Source organism: Calidris pugnax, unplaced genomic scaffold (assembly GCF_001431845.1).
Source record: "Calidris pugnax isolate Ruff unplaced genomic scaffold, ASM143184v1 scaffold92, whole genome shotgun sequence".
Lineage (NCBI taxonomy): Eukaryota > Metazoa > Chordata > Aves > Charadriiformes > Scolopacidae > Calidris > Calidris pugnax.
Window position 1 is genome coordinate 1,443,987 of NW_015090823.1, and position 25,978 is coordinate 1,469,964.

At 53.8% G+C, this 25,978-nt stretch overlaps 1 protein-coding gene across 2 annotated transcripts in view; it reads left to right on the top strand.

The window, feature by feature from the left end:
- Positions 1-607: 607 nt before the first annotated feature.
- The window catches only part of SORL1 (sortilin-related receptor, L(DLR class) A repeats containing), a 44,707-nt gene continuing 19,336 nt past the window's right edge, over positions 608-25,978 (top strand). Inside the window, exons 1-24 of one of the 2 annotated variants that reach the window (XM_014939976.1) lie at positions 608-748; positions 1,057-1,182; positions 1,689-1,850; positions 3,222-3,289; positions 3,588-3,768; positions 6,536-6,637; positions 7,537-7,706; positions 8,396-8,588; positions 9,222-9,339; positions 9,867-9,940; positions 12,926-13,014; positions 13,120-13,298; positions 14,651-14,837; positions 15,866-15,994; positions 16,232-16,317; positions 17,911-18,083; positions 18,278-18,409; positions 19,327-19,418; positions 20,124-20,370; positions 20,988-21,126; positions 21,794-21,967; positions 22,151-22,264; positions 23,375-23,497; positions 24,141-24,260. In XM_014939976.1, coding sequence (XP_014795462.1) covers positions 659-748; positions 1,057-1,182; positions 1,689-1,850; positions 3,222-3,289; positions 3,588-3,768; positions 6,536-6,637; positions 7,537-7,706; positions 8,396-8,588; positions 9,222-9,339; positions 9,867-9,940; positions 12,926-13,014; positions 13,120-13,298; positions 14,651-14,837; positions 15,866-15,994; positions 16,232-16,317; positions 17,911-18,083; positions 18,278-18,409; positions 19,327-19,418; positions 20,124-20,370; positions 20,988-21,126; positions 21,794-21,967; positions 22,151-22,264; positions 23,375-23,497; positions 24,141-24,260 — 3,268 coding nt within the window. In that variant the 5' untranslated portion in view covers positions 608-658. The remainder of the gene's footprint in view (positions 749-1,056; positions 1,183-1,688; positions 1,851-3,221; positions 3,290-3,587; positions 3,769-6,535; positions 6,638-7,536; positions 7,707-8,395; positions 8,589-9,221; positions 9,340-9,866; positions 9,941-12,925; positions 13,015-13,119; positions 13,299-14,650; positions 14,838-15,865; positions 15,995-16,231; positions 16,318-17,910; positions 18,084-18,277; positions 18,410-19,326; positions 19,419-20,123; positions 20,371-20,987; positions 21,127-21,793; positions 21,968-22,150; positions 22,265-23,374; positions 23,498-24,140; positions 24,261-25,978) is intronic. The other variant, XM_014939975.1, reaches the window with a different exon arrangement.

The window sequence follows — 25,978 nt, forward strand, 5'->3', positions numbered from 1 at the left end:
TCTTGCTTCGCGTTCCTCGAACCCTGTTTCTCTGAGGATGAATAAAGGGAAAACTAACCCCTTTAGGCACATGCTTTTTGCAAATATGATCGTGGGAGATGCTGCTTTACCGTGCTTTTAACATCGCTCCCCCAGGGGAGCCTTCTCTATAACTCTTGGTGGCTTGCAGCAAGGGCTTGAATACATAGCTGAGGTGGCCTTGGTATAACTGATGGCAGTCCAGGCTTGGTGGCACTGTCTGTGTAACCCCTGTTGGGCTGAGTGGCAACCACTTCGCTTGGGCGTGCTTTAAATGAGACTGCAGAGGGAGGTGGAAGTGGGATGATGGCACAGCAAGCTCAGAAAACGGTGATGGAAAGGTAAAGGCCTTAGTGTCGTTGCCTTTTAGCACTCCAGGCGGGAGCTGAGCTGGCCCCAAGACATCCCTTGCATCTCGAAGGTCTGCAGAGCTGGACACCCGGTGCCCCTCTGCTATTGCCTCCTGGCCTGTTTTATTTCTGCCCCTGGTTTGAATGAGTTCCCCAAAAGTCTGCGTTTTTCCGAGGAGGAGTGGTACGAGCGGGTGCTTGCTCTCCGACAGTCCCTGTGGACGTCGCTGTGGCTCAGGGTGCCCCTCTCCTTGGCATTGCAGGTCAGCCTCAACGATTCCCACAATCAGATGGTCGTCCACTGGGCAGGAGAGAAGAGCAACGTGATCGTGGCCTTGGCCAGAGACAGCCTGTCCTTGCTGGGTCCCAAAAACAGCGACGTAAGTACTGCAACCTGGCTCTGCCCTGGGCTGCCATCCTGGTTTCTGTACTGACAGCTGCTGAGATACAGCCTTCCTTTCTTTCCTGGCCTGGGAGGATGAAAAAAAAGCCTGTGTTTGAGTTCAGAAGCACAACAAAACCCCATTTACTATGCTCTGTTTTGCCCCAAAGGCTTGAGCCCTGAAAGGCTGGCACGGGCAATCTCTAAGGCTTCCCCCGCTTTTAGTTTTCTCCATTTTTAACCACATCTGTCAGAAGGGGAACCAGAGCTTTGCCCTCCTCACCCTGGGGCTTCTCTCCTCGGCAGGTTTATGTCTCGTACGACTACGGCAAGAGTTTTAAGAAGATCTCGGAGAGGTTCAGCTTCAGCGGGGGGAATGGCAGTGAGGTGGCCATCGCCCAGTTCTACCACAGCCCGGCTGACAACAAGAGGGTGAGGATGTGGCAGTGGCCCCAGCGGGGCTCACACATGGTTTATCACAGCCTGGTGATACACCAGGGGACCTGGGTGTGTGGCCGCCCCAACCCATGTCTCTGGATCATACTGAGAACCTACTTTTGCACAAAGAAAGTGCTCACAGGGGCCTTTCTGTTGTGGCAGTGGGGAGGGATGGACCCCCATGCCTCAAGTGGGGACCAAAAGCAATTATTGTGTGGGCCTCTTGCTTCCCAAGAGAGCCCCTCTGATGATGCCAGGGGTCCCCGAGGCAGAGGTGGGACATGCCACCATGCTGCCATACTGCCTCTGCAGCTCTGCTCTGCTCAGGAGCATTGGAGTGTGGCACGAGAGGGGCTGGCAAAGTCCTCTCCTCCAGAGTTTGGCCTCCCAAAGGCTCCCCTGGGACATGAACCTTTCTTACTGCTCCCTGAGCTCAGCTTTGACCTCCCGGAGACTGACCACCTGCTTTCCTTCTTCCTTCTCACTTCCTCTCTTCCCAGTATATCTTCGTGGATGCCTTCGTCCCGTACCTCTGGATCACCACCGACTTCTGCAACAACATTCAGGGCTTCTCGATTCCCTTCAGAGCAGCAGACCTCCTCCTGCACGCCAGGAACCCAAATCTCCTCTTGGGCTTCGACAGGTCGCATCCTAAAAAACAGGTAAGTGCTTCTGTTCAGACGGGAAGGCCAGCATCCTACCTCTACCCTGCTGGGGCATTCCCCTGGTCAGTTATGTGCCCCACAGCCCTTACGGAGTGCCAAAAGCCCCCCTGCCTCGTGCCATCACCATGTGTTTTTGTGCTTCGACCCTCCAAGGTGTCTAATTTTGGGTCACTGTATGCGGAGCTGTCCCAAATTGGCCAGGACGCCTCTTCCCTAACGGCTAACCTAACCCTCAGGCTGGGTTCTGCCCTCTGGGGTGGTGAGGATGTGGTACCTGCGGGATGGCTGCCTTAAACGTTTGATTTCCCTCCTCCTTCATTTATGCTGGTGCTTCCTCCATGCCTCTCCTGACCGTATCGATCTCCCCGACTATTGCGGTCGTAACTCACCGCCGAGCGCTGGCAGCCGAGGCAGGACTGACCTCTGCAGTATTTCATGTGGGCACGTGCTTCGGCTTTGGCTTTTGCATAACAAATTGCTGCTTGAAAACAAACCCTGATGGGTTTTTTTTCCCCGCCCCCCACCCTGGAGCAACCAGCTACAGTTTGTAAATAATTACAGCACCCTCAGGTAGATACAGGCAGCGTAAGCCAAACCTGGAGGTGAAACAACCATCCCCCAACATGAGAATTGGGGATGGTTGAGCAGGGTATATGGACAGTCTGTGTTGTTTTGAGGCTGGATGAAGCAGGGTGTGTGCTGCATCCGATGCCGATGCCTTCCCAGAGCTGGCCCAGAGTGGTCCCTTCCCTGGGTGGACTGTGGAGGCTGGAGGCTGGCTGGCCATACCCACAAACCTGCAAAAAAAAAGAGGCAAAAAATTGTAGCTCAGATGCCACTGTAGCACTTGGGAAAAAAACAGACAGGATTCAGGGACCTTGCAAAGATGGGACCCGCAGAGGGGCTGATGTGCTGGTGTGTTTATTGCTGCTACTGTTGTTGGCAAAACAAGACACACTGTTTCTCCTCTAGACCTTTTCCTCCCCGATTCCTGCAGATCTGCCACACCAGCCTGTTGCTGTGCTCGGGGTCGTTACCGCCTCCGAGGGGGTGACAGCTCTGCCCAGATATTTACCCTGGCTAATGCACCCCATGAGTACATTATAATGACTTCCTTTTATTCCTGAGATAGTGTAAAACCAAGCGGATCAACAGACAGAGAAATCCTTCTGGTAGGAGACCAAAGTGCAATTTTTTCCTCTTTGGGTTATTCCCCTGCAGCTATAAAGAGAAGTCATCCAAGTAATTCATAGTTTTGCAATAGATACACATTCATCCTGACTTTGCTACCCGAGGTTGGGTCTCTTAAAGAACTGGGTCCATATGGTTGCCCGGTCCCACTGGCATCTTTCCCCTTTGTCGTTGCAGCTCTGGAAATCAGATGATTTTGGCCAGACCTGGATAATGATTCAGGAACACGTGAAGTCTTTTTCTTGGTACGTGTAGCCCCTGTGTGTTACAACCAGCTCCTGCCTTCTCTCGCTCCTTACCTCTCTCCTCCGTTCCTGCCCTGCACAAACCAAGGACCTGGGTACCCAAATGTCCTCTGGCCCTGCTCCCCTCGCCCAGAGGATGTGGCATGGTGGGGTGACAAGACACAGCCACCGACACGGGGTCCCTGAGATGCTCCACGTTCCCCTGGTTCTTGCATCTTGGTCCTTGGTACCCGCTGCCTTCTGCTTTGCTCTGCGGGCACAGAAATGACACCACTGTCACCTTTTTTGTTCTTCCCAGGGGAGTTGAGCCCTACGATAAGCCAAACACGGTGTACATCGAGCGGCACGAGCCTTCTGGGGCTTCGACTGTCCTTCGCAGCACCGATTTCTTCCAGAGCCGAGAAAATAAAGAAATAATCCTGGAAGACGTGGAGGACTTCCAGCTCAGGGATAAATACATGTTTGCAACCAAGTCCGTGGTGAGTATCACGTGAGCAAATCATGGCGGTGGGTGACGGTTGATGTTTTGGGACAGCACCGTGGTCACAGTGAGGAATCGCTCTGCTGGGGACGATGCTTCTCCTTGGTGTACCTCCCAGCCCTCGGACCTCATGTTTAGGTCAGAGGGATGGGATGTCATCCAAAAGGACCTGGACAGGCTGGAGAGGTGGGCCCAGGTGAACCTCATGAGGTTCAACAAGAGCAAATGCAAGGTTCTGCACCTGGGCTGGAACAATCCTCACCATCAGTACAGGCTGGGGGGTGAGGTATTGGAAAGCAGCCCTGAGGAAAGGGACTTGGGGGTGCTGGTGGGTGAGAAGCTGGACATGAGCAGGCAGTGGGCACTTGCAGCCCAGAAGGCCAATCGCGTCCTGGGCTGCATCAAAAGATGCGTTGCCAGCAGGTCCAGAGAGGTAATTCTTCAGCTTTACTCTGCTCTGGTGAGACCTCACCTGGAGTATTGTGTGCCCTCAATATAAGAAGGACATGGACCTGATGGAGAGGGTCCAGAGGAGGGCCACGAGGATGATCAGGGGGATGGAGCACCTCTGCTATGAGGACAGGCTGAGGGAGCTGGGGTTGTTCAGCCTGAAGAAGAGGAGGCTCCGGGGAGACCTAATAGCAGTCTTCCAGTACCTGAAGGGAGCCTACAGGAAGGCTGGGGAGAGCCTGTTTACAAAGGCCTGCAGTGACAGGACGAGGGGCAATGGCTTCAAGCTGGAGGGGAACAGATTTAGACTGGAGATGAGGAGAGGGTTCTTCACTGTGAGGGTGGTGGAGCACTGGAACAGGTTGCCCAGGGAGGTGGTTGAGGCCCCTTCCCTGGAGATATTCAAGGAGAGGCTCGACGAGGCCCTGGGCAACCTGGTCTAGTTGGGGGTGTCCCTGCTGACTGCGGGGAGGTCGGACTAGATGGCCTTTGGAGGTCCCTTCCGGCCTGGGCAATTCTATGATTCTATGATTTAGCTTGTTGGGGAGGTGTTGCTCTGACTGCCCGTGGCTGCCTTCCCTTCTTCACCTGGTGCCACCGTGGACACAGCAACACCTACCCCAGCAGCTCTCCTGGTGGGGCTGGGAGCAGCGGCGTGTCCCTGTGCCTGCCTTCACTGGGCTGGGCAGAAGTAGGTCAGGCTGGGAAATGCTGGGACCAGGGAAAAAGGGGAAGCGGGGATGTGGCTCAGCAGCTCGGTGGTTGCTTGTCAGAGAGGATTACCATCAAACGTGGAGAAGGTCCAAGCTGCCTACCGTGCTCCAGCCTGGTGAGAGAGCTGGACTTTCTCTTTGCTTTCCTATGGAAGGAGGAGGCGGGTGAGGGATGGTGGTCTTTGTGGTCCCTCCTGCAGCCCAGGCCCCCCTATACTTTTTGAAGTTGTTGGCTGGTTTCGGGCAAACCTGGAAGAAAGCACAGCTATTGCCTGTGCTTTGTCTGAGGGCAAGTCCTTTACAGATGATCAGAGGCACGACGGGGGAGAGGTGGAGTCCTGCTCCTTCTAGAAGGCACGGAGCATTTTTCTTTGTGGAGAAATGCGAGCGTTGCTTTCCTCCCCCGCTGCCCCCGCCGAGTCTGTCTTAACGAGCAACCTTTGCCATTTAGGGGTGACTCCTTGCTAAACCCCGTGGCATTTCCTAGGCGGCGAGCAGCCAGCGTGTCACCTCTGTCACCTCTGCCCGCCCGAGAGGCTGCGGAGTTGCCCGACGCTGGCGGGGGATGTGTTTTCGGCGCAGTTTCAGCTTCTCGGCAGCTTTTCTCGCAGGTGGTGGAGCCTGCAGCTCCTGGGGCCTGTCCCCTTGGCGCTCTGCCTGCTCTGCAGCCTGCTGTGGTTTGCAGGAGATTTTATCTGGGCTCGCTGGAGGCGTAGAGGGAAACGTGGGGGATGGTGTCCGCGTCTCTGCCGAGAAGTCACCGGGCGCGGGGAGCGGCTCTCTGAAAGCACGGGGCTGCTTGGAGGTGGCATCTTTCAAAGCGTGACCTCCGTTTGGGGGGGGTCCTTCGGAGCTGTTCCACCTTCTGGAGGGCTCAGGGGTCACAGGGGCTGCCCTCACGCTTTCTCCTGCAGCTCTAATGACTGGTGTTAGACTTCCCAACATTAACATCACCCATGTTCCATGCTGAGGCAAAGACTGGTGGGAAACGCAGAGGATGCTCGGCCTGGTTGCAGACCCCTGGTGTGGAAATGATATCCCCGGGTCTGGGATGTGGCACTCCACGTCAGACCTGCTGGGGAGGGGACAGGCTGGGTGGCAGAGGCGCCCAGGACTCCGGCTTCGGCTCCTCTCCGTGGGAGGCACGGTTGCTTAGCGATACGGAGCCTGGGAATAACGAGGCCGCTTATTTTTGGAGCCTAGATCTGGGTTTAGGTTCTTACCACTGGCATCCCGTATGAAATAGGTTGCCCCCAGCTTTTTTACCTTTTTGGCTTCGCCCCGGTGCCTTTCATTTAGTGCAAATCATTAAAAATAGGAAGGAGGGGACGCAGTGCTCTGCAGAAAGAGGAGGAATTAAAAGCAGCCTCCTTACCTCCGTTTGACCAGACAGAAAGGGCAGTTCCTCTCCTCGCTGAGCGCTGCCCGCATGGATTTAAACCAGGAGTTGGGTAGTGCTGCTTCCCATGGCCGTTCCCAGGGCAGGCAGCTGGGAAGGTGATGTCCCAGGCACACGTTTTTTGGGTTGGCCCCAGCCTGTGGGTGGGTGGGTGATTTCGGGTGCGAGAGCTAGCCCTAACGTGTCCCTCTGCTCTGCCGCAGCGTTTGCAGGGCAGCTCGCAGCCGCCTTCGGTCCAGCTCTGGGTTTCCTTCAACCGCAAGCCCATGCGCGCGGCGCAGTTCGACACCAAGCATCCAATTAAGGTAAGTGGCCATTTCCGAGATGACCTCCTCGCTGCCTCCTTGGCCGAGGATGCCCTCAGATGTCACCAGCAGTTTTTCCTGCGTTTCACCAGACACTGTGGGAGTTGGAGCTGGGAAGGGACCTCGTATGACCTCATTCGGGGGATTAGCTGAGCAAAAGTTCGGATGATCTTGTGGCTTCCAGGGTTGTTCTTTAATCTAATGATTGACGCCTCTGGAGAAAGAGTGGAGTGTCCAGAGCACTGTGCAGGGCTGGCACTGTCCTGGGTGCGAGGCCGTCTGGAAAGACACAGTCACTCCTCCAGCACTGCTGGTGGAGGCTGGCCACAAAGCCCAGATACCCAGAGAGGGGCTGAACTAGGTGCTTTGGCTCAGCTTTTGGGGACCTCACCTCTTCCCATGGTATGGGTTGGTAGGTCGCCGAGCACATGCTGGTTCCACCATCGTGGCCCAGAGCATCCATCTTCTCCGCAGGCAGAGGAAGCCCAAGGGGACAGCCAAGGTTTACAAAGAGTCTGCAATCCATGAACCAGACGTGCTGTGGTGTCCCCAGGCTGGTGGGGAGGAAGGAGAGCGTGAGGGGCTTGGCTGCAAGACACCCCCAGCTTCAGTGGGGTCCAGGCAGAGAGAGGTCTGGCACCGATGGGGCTTGGCACCCTACGCTGCTCCTGGGTGGGTTGTGCAGGTTGGAGGGGAGACAATAGCAATCGTGGGAGGAGAAAAGCCAAAGGAAAAGCAGAGTGGAAAATACCTGCTTGCCAAGTAGGAAAAATACAAACGGGTGGAGGAAAGATTTAACTTACAGCTAAATAAAAGGAAATGTGAAACCAGCCTCGTTGTTAATCCTGCTTGTATACCCACACGCATGAAGCCTGCTTGCCTGTCATTCCCATCCACAGGAATATTACGTTGCCGACGCCTCAGAGGACCAGGTGTTTGTCTGCGTCAGCCACGATAACAACCGTACCAACCTCTACATCTCGGAGGCAGAAGGCCTGAAGTTCTCCCTGTCTTTAGAAAATGTGCTCTACTACAGCCCGGGAGGAGCTGGCAGCGACACCTTGGTCAGGTAATGTGGGACATGCCTGATAGGATCCATTTCTCTCTGATGCAGTTCCCTCTAATGAGAACATTGGCCAAAGTCTGTGTAGTTTTTGGCTGCGTTTGACCAAAGCATCACCCTGATCCCCAGGCTTGGTTCACAGAATCCCATGAGGTTGGAAGGGACCTCTGGAGATCATCTAGTCCAACCCTCTGCCAAAGCAGGTCCACCCAGAGTAGGTTGCACAGGAACATGTCCAGGTGGAGTTTGAATGTCTCCAGAGAAGGAGACTCCACCACAGCCTCTTTCAGGGCTCTGCCACCCTCACAGGAAAGAAGTTCCTCCTCACGTTCAGATGGAACTTATGTTCAAGTTTGTACCCATTTCCTCTTGTCATGTTCCTGGGCACCACTGAAAAAAGATCGGTCCTGTCCTCTTGACACCCTCCCTTTAAGTATTTATAGGTGTTGATCAGATTCCCTCTCATCCTTCTCTTCTCCAGACTAAAAAGACCCAAGTCCCTCAGCCTCTCCTCATAAGGGAGATGGCTCCAGTCCCCTCATCATCTTTGTAGCCTCTGCTGTCCCCTCTCCAGCAGTTCCCTGTCTTTCTTGAACTGGGCAGCCCAGAACTGGACCCAATGCTCCAGATGGGGCCTCCCCAGGGCAGAGTAGCAGGCTGTGATTCCTAGATCTCACCTTTGTGCTTCCTCGCAGGTATTTCGCCAACGAGCCCTTTGCGGACTTCCATCGCGTCGAAGGCGTGCGGGGCGTCTACATCGCCACCCTGATCAACGGCTCCTTCAGCGAGGAGAACATGCGCTCCGTCATCACCTTCGACAAGGGGGGCACCTGGGAGCTGCTGCAGCCCCCGGCGCAGACGCGCTATGGGGAGCAGATAGACTGTGAGGTAGCGCGGGGCGAGAAGGGGCAGGGGGGCACGTGGGGGAGAAGCTCCCCCGTGAAATGATTCAAGGATTGGAGCATCTCCCTTATTGAAGAAAGACTGAGAGAGCTGGGACTCTTTAGTCTGGAGAAGAGAAGGCTGAGGGGAGACCTTATTAATGCTGACAAGGGTCTCAAGGGTGGGTTGAAGGAGGAGGGAGCCAGACTCTTTTCAGTGGTTCCCAGTAAGAGGACGAGGGGCAACGGGCACAAGTTGGAACAGAAGAGGTTCCACTCAAATATGAGGAAAAACTTCTTCACAGTGAGGGTGCCAGAGCCCTGGAACAGGCTGCCCAGGGAGGGTGTGGAGTCCCCTTCTTTGGAGATTTTCAAGACCCGCCTGGATGCTCCTGAGTAACATGCTCTGACAAGCTCTAGGCAATCCTGCTTCATCAGGGGAGTTGGACTAGATGATCTCTATGGTCCCTTCCAACTCTAAAAATTCAGTGAAATTCAGTGAAAGAGGCTGAGATTGCAATCCCGCCACGAGGGAGTCCCCTCCTTGTCTTTCCAAGCGGAGAGGGATGGAATAGGTGGGACGAGGACACAGGCGAGTGCAGGACTGGAGGGCAAACACAGCTGAATTTTGCTTTTCCAGTTCTCTCAGGGCTGCTCTCTCCACCTGGCCCAGCGCCTGAGCCAGCTGCTGAATTTCCAGCTGCGGAGGATGCCCATTCTCTCCAAGGAGTCGGCGCCGGGACTCATCATCGCCACTGGTACCTCTTTCCTTCCCGCAGCCGCGTTGGGGGCTTGGGGCACGTTGTTGTCGGGGTGCGAGGAACTTGGCAGCATCTAGTTCAGCTGCAGAGGTTACAAAAATGCAATTAAACTGTGCATTTTGCTGTCCTTTCTCTGCAGTCCCCGTACAGTAATTACAGCATGTGCTCTCACGGTGACGTGAGGAACCCTGCCCGCTTCATTCTGATCCTCTTTCCTGCCGCTACCCACGTGAAGGGTTTCTTGAACGCGCAGAAATTCCTGTTTGTCTCCCTCCTTTACTGAAAAAAAACCACTTAGATGTTTTGTTTCATCTCCTTTATAGCCGTAGGTTTTTTCCCCAGCTGCTTTTAAAGCTTGGATTAGTCTAAAATGTTGGCTTTTGAAGAGATTAGTTTATAGTGTGAAAAATCAGCTCCTCAATCATCATTTTGCTCACAGACAAAAATAGCGTGGAGGTGTCTGGCTTCCTTTTAAGCGCTCTCTTTGCTTTCCCCAAGAAGAATGATTTCTCCCGTTCTCCTAGGCTCCGTTGGCAAGAACATGGCAAGGAAAACCAACGTCTACGTCTCCAGCAGTGCCGGAGCGCGGTGGAGAGAGGTAAGGCTGCTCTGGTGCTTCCCCAGTTGGCTGATGTGGTGGGCAGGAGGTTGGCAGCGATACAGATCAGCGACGTGCAGCTCCTGGGCATTTTGGGTGACCTCCATATAAATCCAAGAGATGTAGCTGGAAGGTGCTGAATGCCAAATGGCAAATCAATGGCAACAAGGGCTTTAAATGAAGGACAAAGTGTGGGCTGCTGTAGAGATGAACCTCTCGGTCCTCTGGGCAAAGGCAGGGGGTTGAAACGCGGGAGATCTCCCTGCTCTAGTTCTTCTTGGACTTACCCTCAGCACAGGTCCTCTGGCCCCTTTTAGACAGGAGGGACGGCCAGAACTGGTTGTGTGACAGGACTCAGGGGGTTCTAATTAATGGAGCGGGGTCAAGTTGGAGGCCTGTGACCAGTGGTGTCCCTCAGGGGCCAATACTCAGCTCAGTCCTGTTCAACATATTCATCAGTGACCTGGATGAGGGGACAGAGTGTATTCTCAGCAAGTTTGCTGATGATACCAAATTAGGAGGACTGGCTGACACCCCAGAGGGCTGTGCCGCCATCCAGCGCGACCTGAACAGGCTGGAGAGCTGGGCACAGAAGAACCTAATGAGGTTCAACAAGGACAAACATAGGGTCCTTCACCTGGGGAGGAAGAACCCCAGGCACCAGTACATGTTAGGGATGGATCTTCTGGGAAGCTCTACTGAGGAGAAAGATCTGGGAGTCCTGGTAGATAGCATACTTTCCATGAGCCACCAATGTGCCCTTGTTGCCAAGATGGCATCTTGGGCTGCATAGGAAAGAGTGTGGCCAGTAGGTCGAGGGAGGTCATTCTCCCTCTTTACTCTGCACTGGTGAGGCCACAACTGGAATACTGCATCCAGTTCTGGGCTCCCCAGTTCAAGAGAGACAGGGAACTACTGGAGAGAGTCCAGCGAAGGGCTACAGAGATGATGGAGGGATTGGAGCATCTCCCTTATGAGGAAAGGCTCAAGGAGCTGGGACACTTTAGCCTGGACAAGCGAAGACTGAGGGGAGACCTTATTTATGTTTATAAATATCTAAAGGGTGAGTTGAAGGATGTTGGAGCCGGACTCTTTTCAGTGGTTTCCAGCGACAGGACAAGGGGCAACGGGCTCAAGCTGGAACATAGAAAGTTCCATTCAAATGTGAGAAAAAACTTTTTTACTGTGAGGGTGACAGAGCCCTGGAAGAGGGCTGCCCAGGGGGGTCATGGAGTCCCCTTCTCTGGAGATCTTCAAGACCTGCCTGGATGCAGTCCTGAGTAATGTGCTCTGGGCATTCCTGCTTTAGCAGGGGAGTTGGACCAGATGATCTCTAGAGGTCCCTTCCAACTCTGACAATTCCATGAACTCTGTACGTGAGAGTGTCTGGAGAGGCTTTGGCATCTTCCAGAAAACTGGGATGTCGCCCTGGGTTTACGAGGAGTTTGATGCTGTTCACTAAGTGGGTGTTCTGGTCTGCGGCAGCGTTTGTGGTCTGCCTGTGCATTCTGCTGCGAGCGCAGTATGGTATTTCAACATCTGCAAGCTATTTAATCCTGCGAATTAAACGGCCTCCTCCTTCCTCCCGTAAGTGCCGCGCGGTCTGGGTTAAGGTCTGGGCAGCCGCAGCCGTGGTGGGGACGTGCCACCGGTCTGGCCGCTGCCGAAGCCGATGGGCTGAGAGTGGGCACCTCCGAAATTCCACTGGGAAGAGCCACTTTCTCTCCTTTGTGGGAGCCTTGTGGCAAGATAGGAGCGCTCGCGGCCAGGGAAGGGTGTCCCAGAGCCGAGACTTTCAGGTGCCAACCCCCCCGCTGCGTGGCACATTGAAGTGCAATTAAAACATGCCGAGGAAGCCTTGACCCGCGGCAAACAATGCTGGGCTCCTGGCTTCTCTGGGCCCTTTGTGTGACGAGCCGGGGTGCGGAACGCCCCAGCTCCGCAGTTTTTCAGCTGCCGAGGAGCAGCAGCAACACAACTCCTCCTCTCGGCTTTGGCAAGCGGCAGGGCTGGAAGGCTCCTTGCTCTCCAGGTCAGCGGCGCGGTCTCACCGCGCAGGAGAAGAGAGGAACAATGCGCCGAGTGCCCTGCACAAGCACGTCCCCGAGCGCCTTAGCGTGTCCTGCGAGCACAGTCAGGCACGTACACCCGCTCTGTTCTCATCCAGAGCTGTGCTGGGCTCCCCCCCCAGCAAAGCAAAAGGGAGTTTGTGTTGGGGGTCACTAGGCAGAGGTGGAGATGAGCGTGAAACACAAGTTTCTTTTTTCCACGAGATGGATGTGTGGACTGTCTCTGGGGCTTTTTTTTTGCACACCACAGTCCCACTTCTCTGTGAGGACTGAGGAAACCTTACAGCCCCAAACCCGACACTTACCTGCAGTCCTAGGAAGGTGGGAAGCCCCCACAGAGTGTCAGGAAAGCCTCATGGACATGACAAAAGAGCTGCAGACTGAGACAGGGAGCGATGGTCTCCAGCTTTGTGTAGTGGCACTTGGTTAATTCTTTCTTGGAAGGAGCAGGGTCCAGGGATGCTCTTAAACACAGCTGTGCCTCAAGGGAATTTGGTCTGGCTGCTCCCGACAGCAGATACTGGCCCATAAACACTTGAATCTCTGATGCTTCCAGGCGACCTGAAGCATCAGCTCTGGTCAGACACAATTTCTGACAAAGCGCGCTTTCCAGACAAGCATTTCACAGAATGCTATGGGGTTGGAAGGGACCTCTGGAGAGCATCTAGTCTAATCCCCTGCCAAAGCAGGTCCACCCAGAGCAGGTTGTACAGGAACATGTCCAGGTGGGGTTTGAATTTCTCCAGAGAAGGAGACTCCACCACCTCTCTGGGCAGCCTCCTCCAAGGCTCTGCCACCCTCACAGGAAAGAAGTTCCTCCTCATGTTTAGATGGAACTCCTTATGTTTGAGTTTGTGCCCTTTTCCCTTTGTTCAGCACAGCTCTGATACACCCCTCGGCACCGTTTCTCTTCCAGGCGCTGTCTGGACCCCACTATTACACCTGGGGTGACCATGGTGGCATTCTTGTGGCCATTGCGCAGGGCACCGAGACTGACCAGCTCAAGTAAGTGGCAGGGCAGAGACATTGGGCTCAGGCTGGCACCGGGACAGAGTGCCCCATGGCAGGCAGAACCTGCCCCTGGCAGCTCTCCCAACCCTCTTTCTCCAGGTACAGCACAAACGAAGGGGAAACCTGGAAAACGTTCACTTTCTCCGAGAAGCCGGTGTTTGTGTACGGCCTGCTCACCGAGCCCGGGGAGAAAAGCACCATATTCACCATCTTTGGCTCGTACAAAGAGAATGGCCACAGCTGGCTGATACTGCAGATCAACACCACAGACGTGCTGGGTAAGGGGACGGGTGACAGAGCCGTTGCTCACCCTGGTTGTGCCGGTGGGAGAGAAGTCCTCTCTCTGCCGCACAGCCCACCCAATGGGTGCCACTGAGTTTGGACATACCCTCTCTGGGGGGCTGAGGGTGAGCAAGGGGCACGGGAGAGGTTTTCAGAAGCCCAAAGCAACCTTGAGACCCCAGCCTATGAACTAAACTATTTAGCCACCTAAATTTTTATCCTACGTTCCCCCACCAATGTGGGGGAATGAGCGTTGTGGAGGAATGAGTGGTTGGGCACCTAAATACAAATTGAGCACAGAGAAAACTTTTAGTGCTCTTGCCCTCCATCCTATTTCCCAAAAGAAACCCTGGAGAGATGCCCTCAAGTCCCGTTAGCATCAGACCCAGGTTCCCTGGCCACCCCGTGGGAGCCAGGGGGAGAGGACATCCCCTTGGGGGCTTTGGTACCACCATCCACGTTCGTGTGCCCCATCCCCTGTGTCCCATGTCCACATGGACCCGGCTGCTGAAGGCGCTCGTGTCCCCTGTGCTCTCCCCATCCCCCTCCCTCCTCGCCGAGGGATTTGTTGAAAAGGAAAAAGGGGAAAAAAAAAAGAAAAAAACCTTCTGAAGGCTTGTGCCTATGAATGTTTTATAACCCATTTCAGCTTTGATTGCGAGGCAGCATTTTAATCAAAGAGCAGTTAAACCCAGCAGAGGAATTTGCTTGACTAAAATTTATAACCGATTCCCTTGACGTTTTGTTAGAAACGGATCTGTTTGGTAACCAGAACGACTTCATTTAAATGAGGCATCGCAAATTCACTGTCACCACCACGGAGCTGCTTGTTGCCTCCTGTCACCGAGTGCCACCGCACGCTCCGAGCTGAAATACTTTCTGCTCTGCCCTTTCCTTGGGGCCAGGGCTTGAGCCTTGAAACGGGGCAGGGTAAAACTGCTCATTTGTGCCAGAGGAGGTTGGGCAGAGGGACGGGGCAGCGGGCATCTTTGTGGTGCATGAGTGGGTCCCAGCATGCTCGCCCTTGCTCCAAGCACCCTGGCTCTCAACGCCATGATGCCAGTAGCCATGGCAAGAAGCCGAGCTTAATGCAGTCCCCTCGGAGGCTGCTTGGAGCCCGTGGCTCCCTCAAAAGCCCTTTTGCACCCCCTTTGAGACCAAAGGTCTCTGTATCCCCCTGGAGCATGGTGTAGGACACAACACCGTGCTTTGCACAGACTCGATACGTGCTGCCTTGCTGGGCAGTTATCGTCAACAGTGACCATCTGTGACTCTCTCGCTTTTAAACCCTTGGTCTGGGTGGCCAGGACGGCACCTTTCTGTACCCCAACCTTGTCTCTTCTCCTAGGGGTGCCCTGCACGGAGAACGACTACAAGCTGTGGTCGCCCTCCGATGAGCGAGGCAACGAGTGCTTACTGGGGCATAAAACCGTTTTCAAAAGGAGGACTCCTCACGCCACCTGTTTCAACGGGGAAGATTTTGACAGGCCTGTCATGGTCTCCAACTGCTCTTGTACCAGGGAAGACTTTGAATGGTAAAGACCAATTAATTTCTTTTGTAAATCCGAGATATTTATCTGTGACTGATGGCTCAAAGTGAACAAACATCCAATTCCCTTAGCTCTTTGTGTCGCTGCTTGATTTTATGGCAAAGAGGAAACTAAACAGGCTGAAAACATCCTTTCATTAATAACGGGGCATGAGACTTAATTAATGTCTTTAGAGCCTTTTGGTAGCCTTTGAAAGGTTCTATAGAGGAGGAAAGTATTGTTAATGCATCACCTTTCAAATGATGGCAGACCATTTCCCATCGCATATAGAGATCCTCTGCCAAAAAGCAAAGTGACCCTTTAGCCACAGGGATGCAACTGGCCCAGCTATACCCTTTTATCTGCAATTTGCACGTTGCTGACACTGCCCAGCTCTCAGGATTAGGAAACACAATGCAAAGGTCTCGGGTTAGCAAGTGAACTGTTTTTCAGCGACGGGCCTGGCTCGGGTGGCCGGTGCACGTCGTGAAGGACCAGGGTCCAGACCTGCCTGTGCGATGCCCAGACAGAGACTGAGTCTGGCTCCTCATGAGCAGATCAGGAATAGGACTGGAGGGCTCAGATTCCTGCCTCAGAATCACTGCCCTGGCCTCCTTGCAAAATCAGATTGACGTAACCTCTTCCACAACATTTTCCGAAGAACAGACACACTGTCACTCCCATTTTACCAGCAGAAAAAGCCAAGAGACAGCCCGGTGACCTGAGCCAGCTAGAGCAGGAGAACCAGGGCTTGTGGCCAGATTTTCAGGGCACGCTGGCTCAGCTGTGCCTTCTTGCCTCACCTGCTTGATGCCGCTGGGCCACCAGCGAGCTTATTTGCAAAAATGTTCTTGAAATGTCCCGGAGACAGAAGATAATAATATGCAGCTAAATACTGATAATAAATTAACGGACTGCTGAGATACTTGGGGTTCTTAAAGCTTCTATGCAAAAATAGAGCAGAGTAATAGTACAGCATAGCTGCATTTTTTCCTTCTCCCCTGTCCTTCTTTACATCTTTTTCCTCCCTGCAGTGATTTTGGCTTTAAGCTGAGCGACGACTTATCCTTAGAAGTTTGTGTCCCTGACCCTGAATTTGCCGGGAAACCGTACGACCCACCAGTCCCTTGCCCCGTTGGCTCAACTTACAAGAAGACTCGAGGGTATGTGTTGTACTTGGGAGGGGAGCCTGGTCTTCCAAACGCTGGGATTTATTCTGTTGGCGATTAAAAACCCCGAACAACCACAAAACCCACAGACAAACACCCCACGAGCGGCAGTAAACACGTTGTGGGTGTTTGGACATCCATTACAAGTAGACATCGCTGCTGCTTCTAGCTGCACAGGGTGGCACGTTAACAGTTTCCATGAAATAAACTGCCTGGCTGTATCTGTTGCAGCTACCGAAAGATCTCTGGGGACACTTGTACGGGTGGAGACATCGAGTCGCGGCTGGAAGGGGAGCTGGTGCCGTGCCCGCTCGCTGGTGAGTACCTACAGGATTACTCTGGGCACAAGGGCTTCATTCAGAAAAAGCTGTGCCTGGTGCCTGAGGGACTGTGCCCCCAGAGGGCTCTCGGACAAAACCTATGACACAGGAGCTGAAATGCCTCAATCAGTTGTAAATCCATCATCTCCTGTCCAGGGCTTGGACAGCTTTTGAGGGATCTGCTGAGGCACATGCAGAGGCTGAAGCCCTCGGAGCAGGCTGTGGGCAGGAACCCTCTTATCCCCATCACATCCTCGCTGTAGCGGGCTTTAACCCAACCAGAAAGACAGGAGATAGGTCAAAGATACCTCGGTCCTGAGGAAACCCTTGGGAAGGTACCACCCTGAGCCAGGCCACCGCACGATGGCCAACATGGGGCACGCACTGCCCTTTAGTCCTCAGGCACGTCCCCCTCAGACTTTGCCTCCCTCCTTATTTTCTCCTCTCCAACGTACCAGGCACTGGAACGGTCTCATGCTTCTTGTGCTGCCAAAGTTATTTGCATTCTGCTCGTTACAGCTTTAATTTAATCTGCCGTCACGAGCTGCGTGATTAGCATGCTGCCGCGCGGCAGCTCCAGAGCCAGCCCCAGACAGGGAAGAGGCTCATGGAAGGGCTGGGGGCTGAGCTGAGCATTCCCTGCACCGACCCAAGACTTTTTCAGGGTGGAAAAGATATTCCAGGTGCAAAACAGCCCGGTGAGCACCTGGGGAAGCGTTCCCTCTGCTGGGATTCCAGCCAAGGCTGTGCTTAGTTTTCCTCCTCGCTCCGAGCCTGACACGTTGTTCACCCCTCCGAGCCCTCTCGAGCTATTTAGAGAGCGGTGTTAGTCACGCTGAGAAGGGCCCTGCCGCTCGAAAAATAAACCTGCAGTCCCCACCGGGCTGGGCTTTGAAGTGCCGTGTTCCCAGAGTATTTGCTGATCCTCTTCAGATACGTGTTGGCTCGCACCATGGTAACACTTTCATGTGCGGTATCTGTTTCGTATCTCCGCATAATCTCATTAGGGATGCGCAGCCAGAGTTACTTACTGACATCAGCTTTACTCATTAATAGCATTATTGGACCTTACCGGCAGCGTGCTAATGCTCGGGAGACTTGGTCCCGGGCCGGTATCTCATTACATTGGGTTCTGCACAAATTAGAAACAAAACCCACTCTGGGATATTCGCTGCGGTGCCGGCGTCCCCAGGGACTCGCAGATTTACATCACTCCCACCTCTTTTGACGAGATTTTGGAGGATGGGTGTTTGGTTTCTAATTGGCGGCACGCTGACGTGGGAAGGAAGGGGTCGCGACGGCTTTTGCCGCCTTCACCTCCTCCTTCGGCCCCTGGAAGGAACAAGGGCTGCAGTGTGTTCCACCTAAGGCTATTAGTGCCTTCTCATTAACCTAATCCCACTGAGACAAAGGACCTTTGCCTCCCTTATGCCGAGGTGCTAAAATGTGCAGCAGGGTGGGGGGGAAGGAAAAAAAGTATTAAAAAAATATTTAAAAAAATATAAAAAATACCTGGCATTTTCATCTTGCCCCTCGAGTGGCTTCAAATGGCCAAGAGGGGTCTAAACAAGGCGCTGCCTGTTCCTGCAGAGGAGAACGAGTTCATTCTCTACGCCACCCGCTACTCCATCCACCGCTACGACCTGGCCTCGGGCGTCAGCGAGGAGCTGCCCCTGGCCGGGCTGCGAGGGGCCGTCGCCCTGGACTTCGACTACGACCACAACTGCCTGTACTGGGCTGACATCACTCTGGACATCATACAGGTGAGAATGGGGAGGCCACCGCCGCCGGTTGCCGAGTGTCACCGCGTCCTTGCACCTAACACACCCTGAAATACAAATAAATTTACCTGTCTGTTAGGGCTTGCCTCGCACACCTGACCGCGCTCGCCTCCAGGCTGCGGAACTTCCTCATCTTTCATCCTCATTTATTTATCTGTATTTTTTTTTTTTCCCAGCGTCTTTGTCTCAACGGCAGCTCCGGGCAAGAGATAATCATAAGCACCGGGCTGGAAACGGTGGAGGCTTTGGCCTTTGAACCTCTCAGTCAGTTGCTGTACTGGGTCAATGCTGGGATTCCAAAAATTGAGGTACGGCTGTGCCCACCCCTGCTACCAAGAGGTTGTTGCATCATTCCATCTTTCACAGAATCCCATGGGGTTGGAAGGGACCTCTGGAGATCATCTACTCCAACCCCCCTGGCCAAAGCAGGTCCACCCAGAGCAGGTTGCACAGGAACGTGTCCAGGTGGGGTTTGAATGTCTCCAGAGAAGGAGACCCCACCAACTCCCTGGGAAGCCTCTTCCAGGGCTGAAAGTAAAGAAGTTCCTCCTCAAGTTTAGGTGGAAATTCTTATATTCAAGTTTGTTCCCATTTCCTCTTGTCCTGTCCCTGGGCACCACTGAAAAAAGACCGGCCCCATCCTCTTGACACCCACCCTTGAAGTATTTATAGGCGTTGATCAGATCCCCCCTCAGCCTTCTCTTCTCCAGACTAAAAAGACCCGAGTCTCTCAGTCTCAAAGGCTGAGGCCATATTTGAGATGGCCAGGCCCTAAGTTGGCTGCTCCCCAAAACCTCATTGCCAGAGGGGCATTGCTGAGCGCTGACCCTCCTCCCGCATCCCGCTGGATTGGATCTCAAAGCAAAGAGGGTATGATAACACCCAGCCCTGTGCACTCACAATCCAGGCCAGTTTGCAAGGCCGAATCCCGCAGTGGAAATTGGGAGGGGGGGACACAAAGCCACGTCCTTGCCCCGTAGGCACTGCCACACGGGGTGTGGACGGAGCCCTGCCGCAGCTGGCTGCTCGCTCAGTCACACAGAAACGTCCCTAAATACACCCATCTATCCTCTTTATCACCTGCCTCACAGAAACCACTCCCTGCGCCCAGGGCAGCTATTTTATTAGGGAAAAGGAATTACCTGCCCCAGGTTTCATGTAATTTTAACCAGCGCAGTTGCCCGCAGTAAATGCTCCCCCTTCCTGGCTTTGCTTACGACTCCAGGTTGCCAATCCGGACGGAGACCTGCGACTCACCGTCCTCAATTCCTCCATACTGGAACGGCCCCGAGCCCTCGCTCTGGTTCCCCAAGATGGGTAAGAAAGAAAGGAAAAAAGAAAGCATCACAAATAGTGGGCTGCCTCGCTGTTCCCTCCCGGCACCGCCACGCTCCTAAGAGGCAAACACCCTCCTGCACCCCCAGGCTCGGTGAGGCCTCAAAGGGCATGATGGGGACAGGAGCGGTGGCAAAAAGTGCAGCTCCCAGTCCTGCCATCATGTGCCCAACTGTGGTGCCAACCACCTCGGAGCACAGGTCACAAACTGGTTTTGTCTTTCGCTTCAACTGCTGTTTGTCTCCCCGTGTGCATCCACCAGTAAATAACTTTTCCTGCCAGTAAAACTGGTCTGGTCAGTCGGGAAAGCTGCAGGGACACGTGAGAGGCTGAGCCACCCTCAATTTCCAGTGCCAAATGCAAGTGATGTCTTTCAGAGTACGGCTTTGTAAAAATGCAGCACTGCCCATCCCGAGCTGCCTTTAGCCGTATATACTAAAGCAGAGTGGTTTGACGCCACGTAACCCCCAGCTGCACTCACACCACAGGACCTGCAGCTAATTAGGTCTCTCTGCTCCTAGTAGACATGCCAGTGGTGTTCCTCAGAACTGCAAAGAGCTCCCTTTCCAAAGGCACGTCTTGCAAGAGATGCCAGTGTAGAGTACTGGGACCTTGCCTTCATAACCTGTTTCCTCTCCATGACCTGTTTTGTTATTATTTCGCGTAACCCTCCCTGCCTGTTGTCAGGTTGATGTTCTGGACAGACTGGGGAGACTCCAGAGCAGGCATTTACAGAAGCGACATGGACGGGTCGTCGGCCGGCTGCATCGTTTCGGAGGGTGTGCGGTGGCCCAACGGCATCTCCGTGGATGACCACTGGATCTACTGGACCGAGGCTTATATGGACAGGATTGAGAGGGTGGACTTCAACGGGATGCAGAGATCCGTGATCCTGGACAGCCTCCCTCACCCCTATGCTATTGCTGTGTTTAAGGTGTGTATGTGGTGGCTCGTTTCCCACCTCCATCGCAAACGGGCTGGGAGGTCGTTGCACATACGGGACGGGTGGCAGAGGAGCGTTGAGCAGGCTGGGTTGGAAGGGAAGGAGCAGGCATGTTAGGAAACAATTCTTCACAGAGAGAGTGGAAGGGCATTGGAATAGGTTGCCCAGGGAGGTGGTTGAGTCACCATCCCTGGCTGTGTTTAAGAACCGTGTTGGGGGATATGGTGTAGGGGAGTACTTTAGAGTAGGGTGGATGGTTGGACTCGATGATCCCGAGGGTCTCTTCCAGCCTGGATAATTCTGTGATTCTGTGATGATGCTTGCTGCAAGCAGAAAGGTGCAGTAGAAACCTGGACCAACATCCAAAAGACATGTAGCTTTCCCAAGCAGTTGCATTGCAATGTCTTCTCCAGATGGTTTGCCCCTCAGCAGACATGCCTGCTGCTTCCATCCCTCCTCAGGTCTTCCCCTTCTTCTGCCCCCTGGGGTTGGGGATGCTTTGCCCTCTCCATCGCCCAGCGTGCCCAGGTGTTTTGGGTGGCTTAGTGCTGGTGAGCACGGCCCCAGCAGTGCTGCTCCTGGCCCTAAGAGCAAAGCCTGTGTTTCAGAACGAAATCTACTGGAATGACTGGTCACAGCTGAGTATTTTCAGAGCATCCAAAAACAGCGGCTCCCGAATGGAGATCTTAGTCGGCCGATTAAATGGCATCATGGACATGAAGATCTTCTACAGAGGAAAGACAACAGGTAATCGCGTGAGCATGAAGATGGTCTTTCCTGGGATTTAGAAATGCATTCAGCCCCCATTCCCGCAGGTCCCCAGGCCACCGGGCCATCCTGGCTCACATTTTGTGAGCCTGAATACCTTGTCCCCTTCCCTGCTGGATTTGAAGCACACTCAGGAGCTGGTGTGAGGAATGTGTTTCATTAGTGGTGTGCCCAACTTCTTGGCTGCCACAAGAGATACTCCCCATCAGGGAGGGAGCCCACAGGGCACTCGGATGCCGTGGTACCTCATAGTTTAGGTCACAGACCACGGCCTTTCTGTGCAAAGTGCTGTACGAGCCAAAAAAAATACAGCATCTCAGAGCTGCACCAACTTTGTCCTTCAGTTACTTGTCTGTCTGGGCTGCAATCTGGTAGCGGTGGCCCCTGCTCTGAAGGGTCTCAGACCATCAAGGGCTTCACTGGTCAGCAGCCTGCAAGAGACTGGGAGGACCTTTAAGGCCCTTGGTCTCCCCTGAGTAGATAGGTCTGTGCATTTCTAAGGTGAGCCTCAGTGCTCACTGCTGCAGACGGGGGTCTGACCCCAAAGCCTGGGGTGGCAGGTGAAATTGGGCTTCCTGTGGTGTCTCCAGCTCTCCATCCTGACTCTGTCCCCTTCCTCCTCCTCCTCCTCCTCCTCCTGGTGCAGGGGAGAACGCCTGCATCGCCAAGCCCTGCAGCCTGCTCTGCCTGCCCAAGTCCAACAAGGGCAGGAGCTGCAAGTGCCCCGAGGGGGTGTCCAGCACCGTGCTGCCCACGGGGGAGGTGAAGTGCGACTGTCCTCACGGCTACGTCATGAAGAACACCACCTGCATAAAGGAAGGTAAATATCATGCTCGTTTCTTGCTGCTGCTTTGCGTGGAGAGGTGGCTTCTGCCCTCGTGAGAGGGTGGCTCAACCTCTCTGCTGCCCTTTGGGCAAAGAGGAGTACGGCCTGACCTTCTGAAAGCACAGCTTCTGAAAGCCTCCTCACACCAGCTTGTTTTTGTTTTCCCTCTTGCACCAGAAAACACGTGCCTGCCCAACCAGTACAGATGCTCCAATGGGAACTGCATCAACAGCATTTGGCAGTGTGACAACGACAATGACTGCGGGGACATGAGCGATGAGAAGAACTGCCGTAAGTGTCCCTGCGGTGGCCTTGCCCCGTCCCAATTTAGGTGTCTGCTGCGTCGGCATCGCACCCCAGCCGAGGGGCTGCGTTCCCTCAGAGCCACGGAGAGCAAGAGATGCTCTGGGGGTGGGATTCATCTCCTCCTCGGGTAGACAGCCAAAGCTGCTCGGATGAGTTGTGTCCTGCAAGGGCCAATATTTCCCCTTTGACCAGCTCAGGTGTAAACGACTAAAATTTGGTGAGACTGGTGCCAGCTCTCCCCTGAGGGCACGTGTTTGTCTCTTGCAGTAATTGTCTTCTGAGGCTAACTGAGGGCACAGCCAACACTGAGGAAAAAAGTGCAGATAGTGGCTTTCTGTCTTCATCATGCAGATGTGGGGCTCTTGTTGAACTAATAAATCAAGTTCACACATTAAGGATGGAGGTCACCTTTATAAGCAAAGTTAGGGACTACCAGTGCCTGCAGGAGGGGCAGAAGTTACCAGGCTTTGCAGAACCTGAAGGGCACAGTGGAAAAAGGGATGGCTTTAAAGTTAGGAAATCAGGAGGACCAGGTGTTTCTGGAGAGATGCCATTTATGCCTGTTTTGTACTGATGAAGAGCTTATTTCTTGCCAACGTTGAGATACCAGCAAGCAGAGTCCAAGTCTGAGTTCGTTGCCTGGCTCTGGATGAGGGACAGCCTCTGTGGGTACCCGTTCCTCTGCCTGGGTTTGCGGGGGGTCACCAGTTTGGCACAGGGACTGGTTGGCAATGCTCATGCCCAGCTTTTCCCCAACTTTGGCTGCCCTGCCGCGACCCACCACTTGGGCTTTCAAGTCCCCTTTGTGGGGACCCTCAGCTTTCCTGCTCCCTGGCAGGGGAGGCACTGCACTGGCCTAGAGGAGACCTGGTGGGTGACAGTCCTGGTTCCCTGGGAGGCATCTAACCCCCTCTTTGCTCTGTTCCTAATAATGCCCTTAAAATCCCATCCCGGTCACTCGGGCTGCACTGAGCAAAGCTCGCAGGATGCTGTCCCTCTCCCCTCAGTTCCCTGCGCTGAGTCCACGTGCTCAGGCAGGAGGAACATTGTCTAACCATAACCTCCACCTCCTTCTCCTCCTCTCCATGGCATCAGCCACCACCGTGTGTGACGCCGACACCCAGTTCCGCTGCCAGGGTTCAGGGACCTGCATCCCACTGTCCTACAAATGCGACCTGGAGGACGACTGCGGAGACAACAGCGATGAGAGTCACTGCGGTGGGTGCCCTCGCTCAAAAACCTCCTTCCCCGTCCTTCCACAAGGGTGGAAAACCCAGCAGTTGCGGGGCAGGGAGGTGCTCGTAGATGCTGTAAGGCAAGACAGTGCTTCTCCAGAGCTCCCCGTTTGTCCTGGCTGCCAACCTCCACCTCCCATCGCTTAATAAATACTGGGAAATGAGGGACATGAGAGAGTGGGGCCAGGACGTGGTTCTCCCCCTCGCTGTGGTCCAGCAGGGAGGTTTTTGGGCCATTATCATCCAGCTCTCCCGACTCTGCTCCTTGGGTACCTCCTGTGACCCAAAGCCACACATTTGGAAGAGATTACAAGCTGACCCTGGGCAGCTGCCCAGCAAGGCGTTGTCATGTTTGTGGCCATCCACCTCCAGCTCGGCAATTCAGGGGGGTGGGATGCTGAACTGAAGGAGAGAGGAGGCTATTAGAGAGCAAGGCAGTGGCTCTTTGTTGTTCAGGGCTAGGGATGAGGCAGAAAAACATGCTTTCAAGAGGAGGCTGCTTTGCAGGGCTCGTGCAGGCTGTCACCTCTGAGATACCGCCCTCCTCTCCTCGGACAATAGCCCATGTGAAGTTTTCCTTCTCCTCTCCCCTGAGCAGCATCTGAACTGTGTGTGGTTGTTTGCAGAGGCTCACCAGTGCCGAAACGATGAATTCAGCTGCAGCTCAGGGATGTGCATCCGTCTTTCCTGGAAGTGCGATGGTGATAACGACTGCAGGGACTGGTCTGATGAAGTCAACTGCACTGGTAAGCACTTTGATGCCGATCCGTAACCTTCTGTGCCACACACTCATTACTTACAGCCTGAGGTGCTGTAAAAACATTCTGTGCCTCAGTTTCCCTGCTCATTAGCTGGGGTAGCCCACAGCTCAGCTGAGGGTGATATAATGCTCCAAAAGTGAAGGGTTTCACTCCTTTAGTGCCTTCAACAGGCCTTAGGGCTCACTTTGAATTTGCTGACCACTTTGTGATGCGCACACAGCGATCCAACTTTGCCTTTGTCTTGCAAGATTGCACCCACAGGTGTGCATTGCTGCGGTGGCCACAGGCCTTCTGCGGTGGCTCTGCCTTTGAAGCACCACCATTGAATGGGGCAGGGGGTCTGGGCTGCTGGCAAAGGATGCTTCTGTGCAAAAAGGGGCTCCCTTGTGTGGAAATCTAAAGATCCACACTTGGTTTTGCTTACACAGCTCATATGGATGTAACCCGGGTGCCAGAAATAGTATTGTTCCTAGTTTATGCCTCTCGTGCAGCACGTCCCACCCGCTATTTGCAGTTTCAAGTCACAACAGTCAACCGTCGTCAGCACCACGGTGTAAAACTGACATCCCTCAGCAGTCTCCTGACGTTCCCAGCCAGATAGAGCCTTTTCCTCATGAGAAAAGACAACAGATAATAACGTGTTGGTCTTTTCCGTTTAAAAACACACCAAAAACCCCCAAAACGAACCGAGCCCAAACCCTAAGTATCTGCAGAAGAGAGTTCTGAGGGTAGGCAGCGCTTCGGTCCCTCAGTGAAAGGCACAAGATCGTGTCTGTAAAGAGATGCAGGGGATATTTCAAGATAACAGCAGTGGTTTCCATACCACGTGGAAAGAGCAGATGGGCTGATGGGGCCAGGGGAGCCCTGGGGGGGGACCAGGAGACACCCCCCACCCCCAGGATACTGGCAGCAGCTGGGACAGACAGTGGGGCTACCTGCTCTCATGGGGCTCCGACAGGGAATCCAGGGATCCAGAGCTCCGAGCTCCTGCCTGCTCACCCCCTGCGGCATCCTGGTCGTTAGTATTCCGAGTGCATGGCTCTATAAGAAGGTTTAATTTATATTGGTATCACTTATCTCTCGTATGAGTTTCCCCGGAGAGAATTACTACAGGAAAGGAACCTACTTCAGAAAGCGTATCGGGTCTGTAAAGCCTAAAGTTGAAATTATCTAAGAGGATCACAATTATTTGAGAAACATTTCATCTGACTTCACCGGCTGCAATTATTGCTCTTATCTGAAATAATTACATTTCACACTGAATACCTAATAGAATATTACTGCCACAAGATTGTGGTATTTTGAAATATCTGCAAGTGCATGTCACTTGCCAACCTAAAATCCAGTAGCATGCAATTTAATTAAGTCGAACATTGCTTTTCTTCTCAATAACGACGAGTGCTCTCCTGGTTGAAGAGCGGTATTTGTCTCTAAAGTGACAGCATAGACCAGGCTTCAACCAAGATACCCCACAGGCAGATATTTTCGTGACAGGAGCCTAAGGAAAGCCAGGGCCCTACTCCCTTGGAAACCCAGGGAGAATTATAGCTCTAATTTGCTTTAGCAACAGAGAAAAGCCTTGCCTGCCTTAATTAAAGGCTGTCTCTGAGTCTGTCCTGCCCCGCTTGGGGGACCCTGCTGCTCCACCAAGGCTTGCATGCTCGCTGTGATGGTCCTTGCCATCTCCGGCAAGATGCCACCAC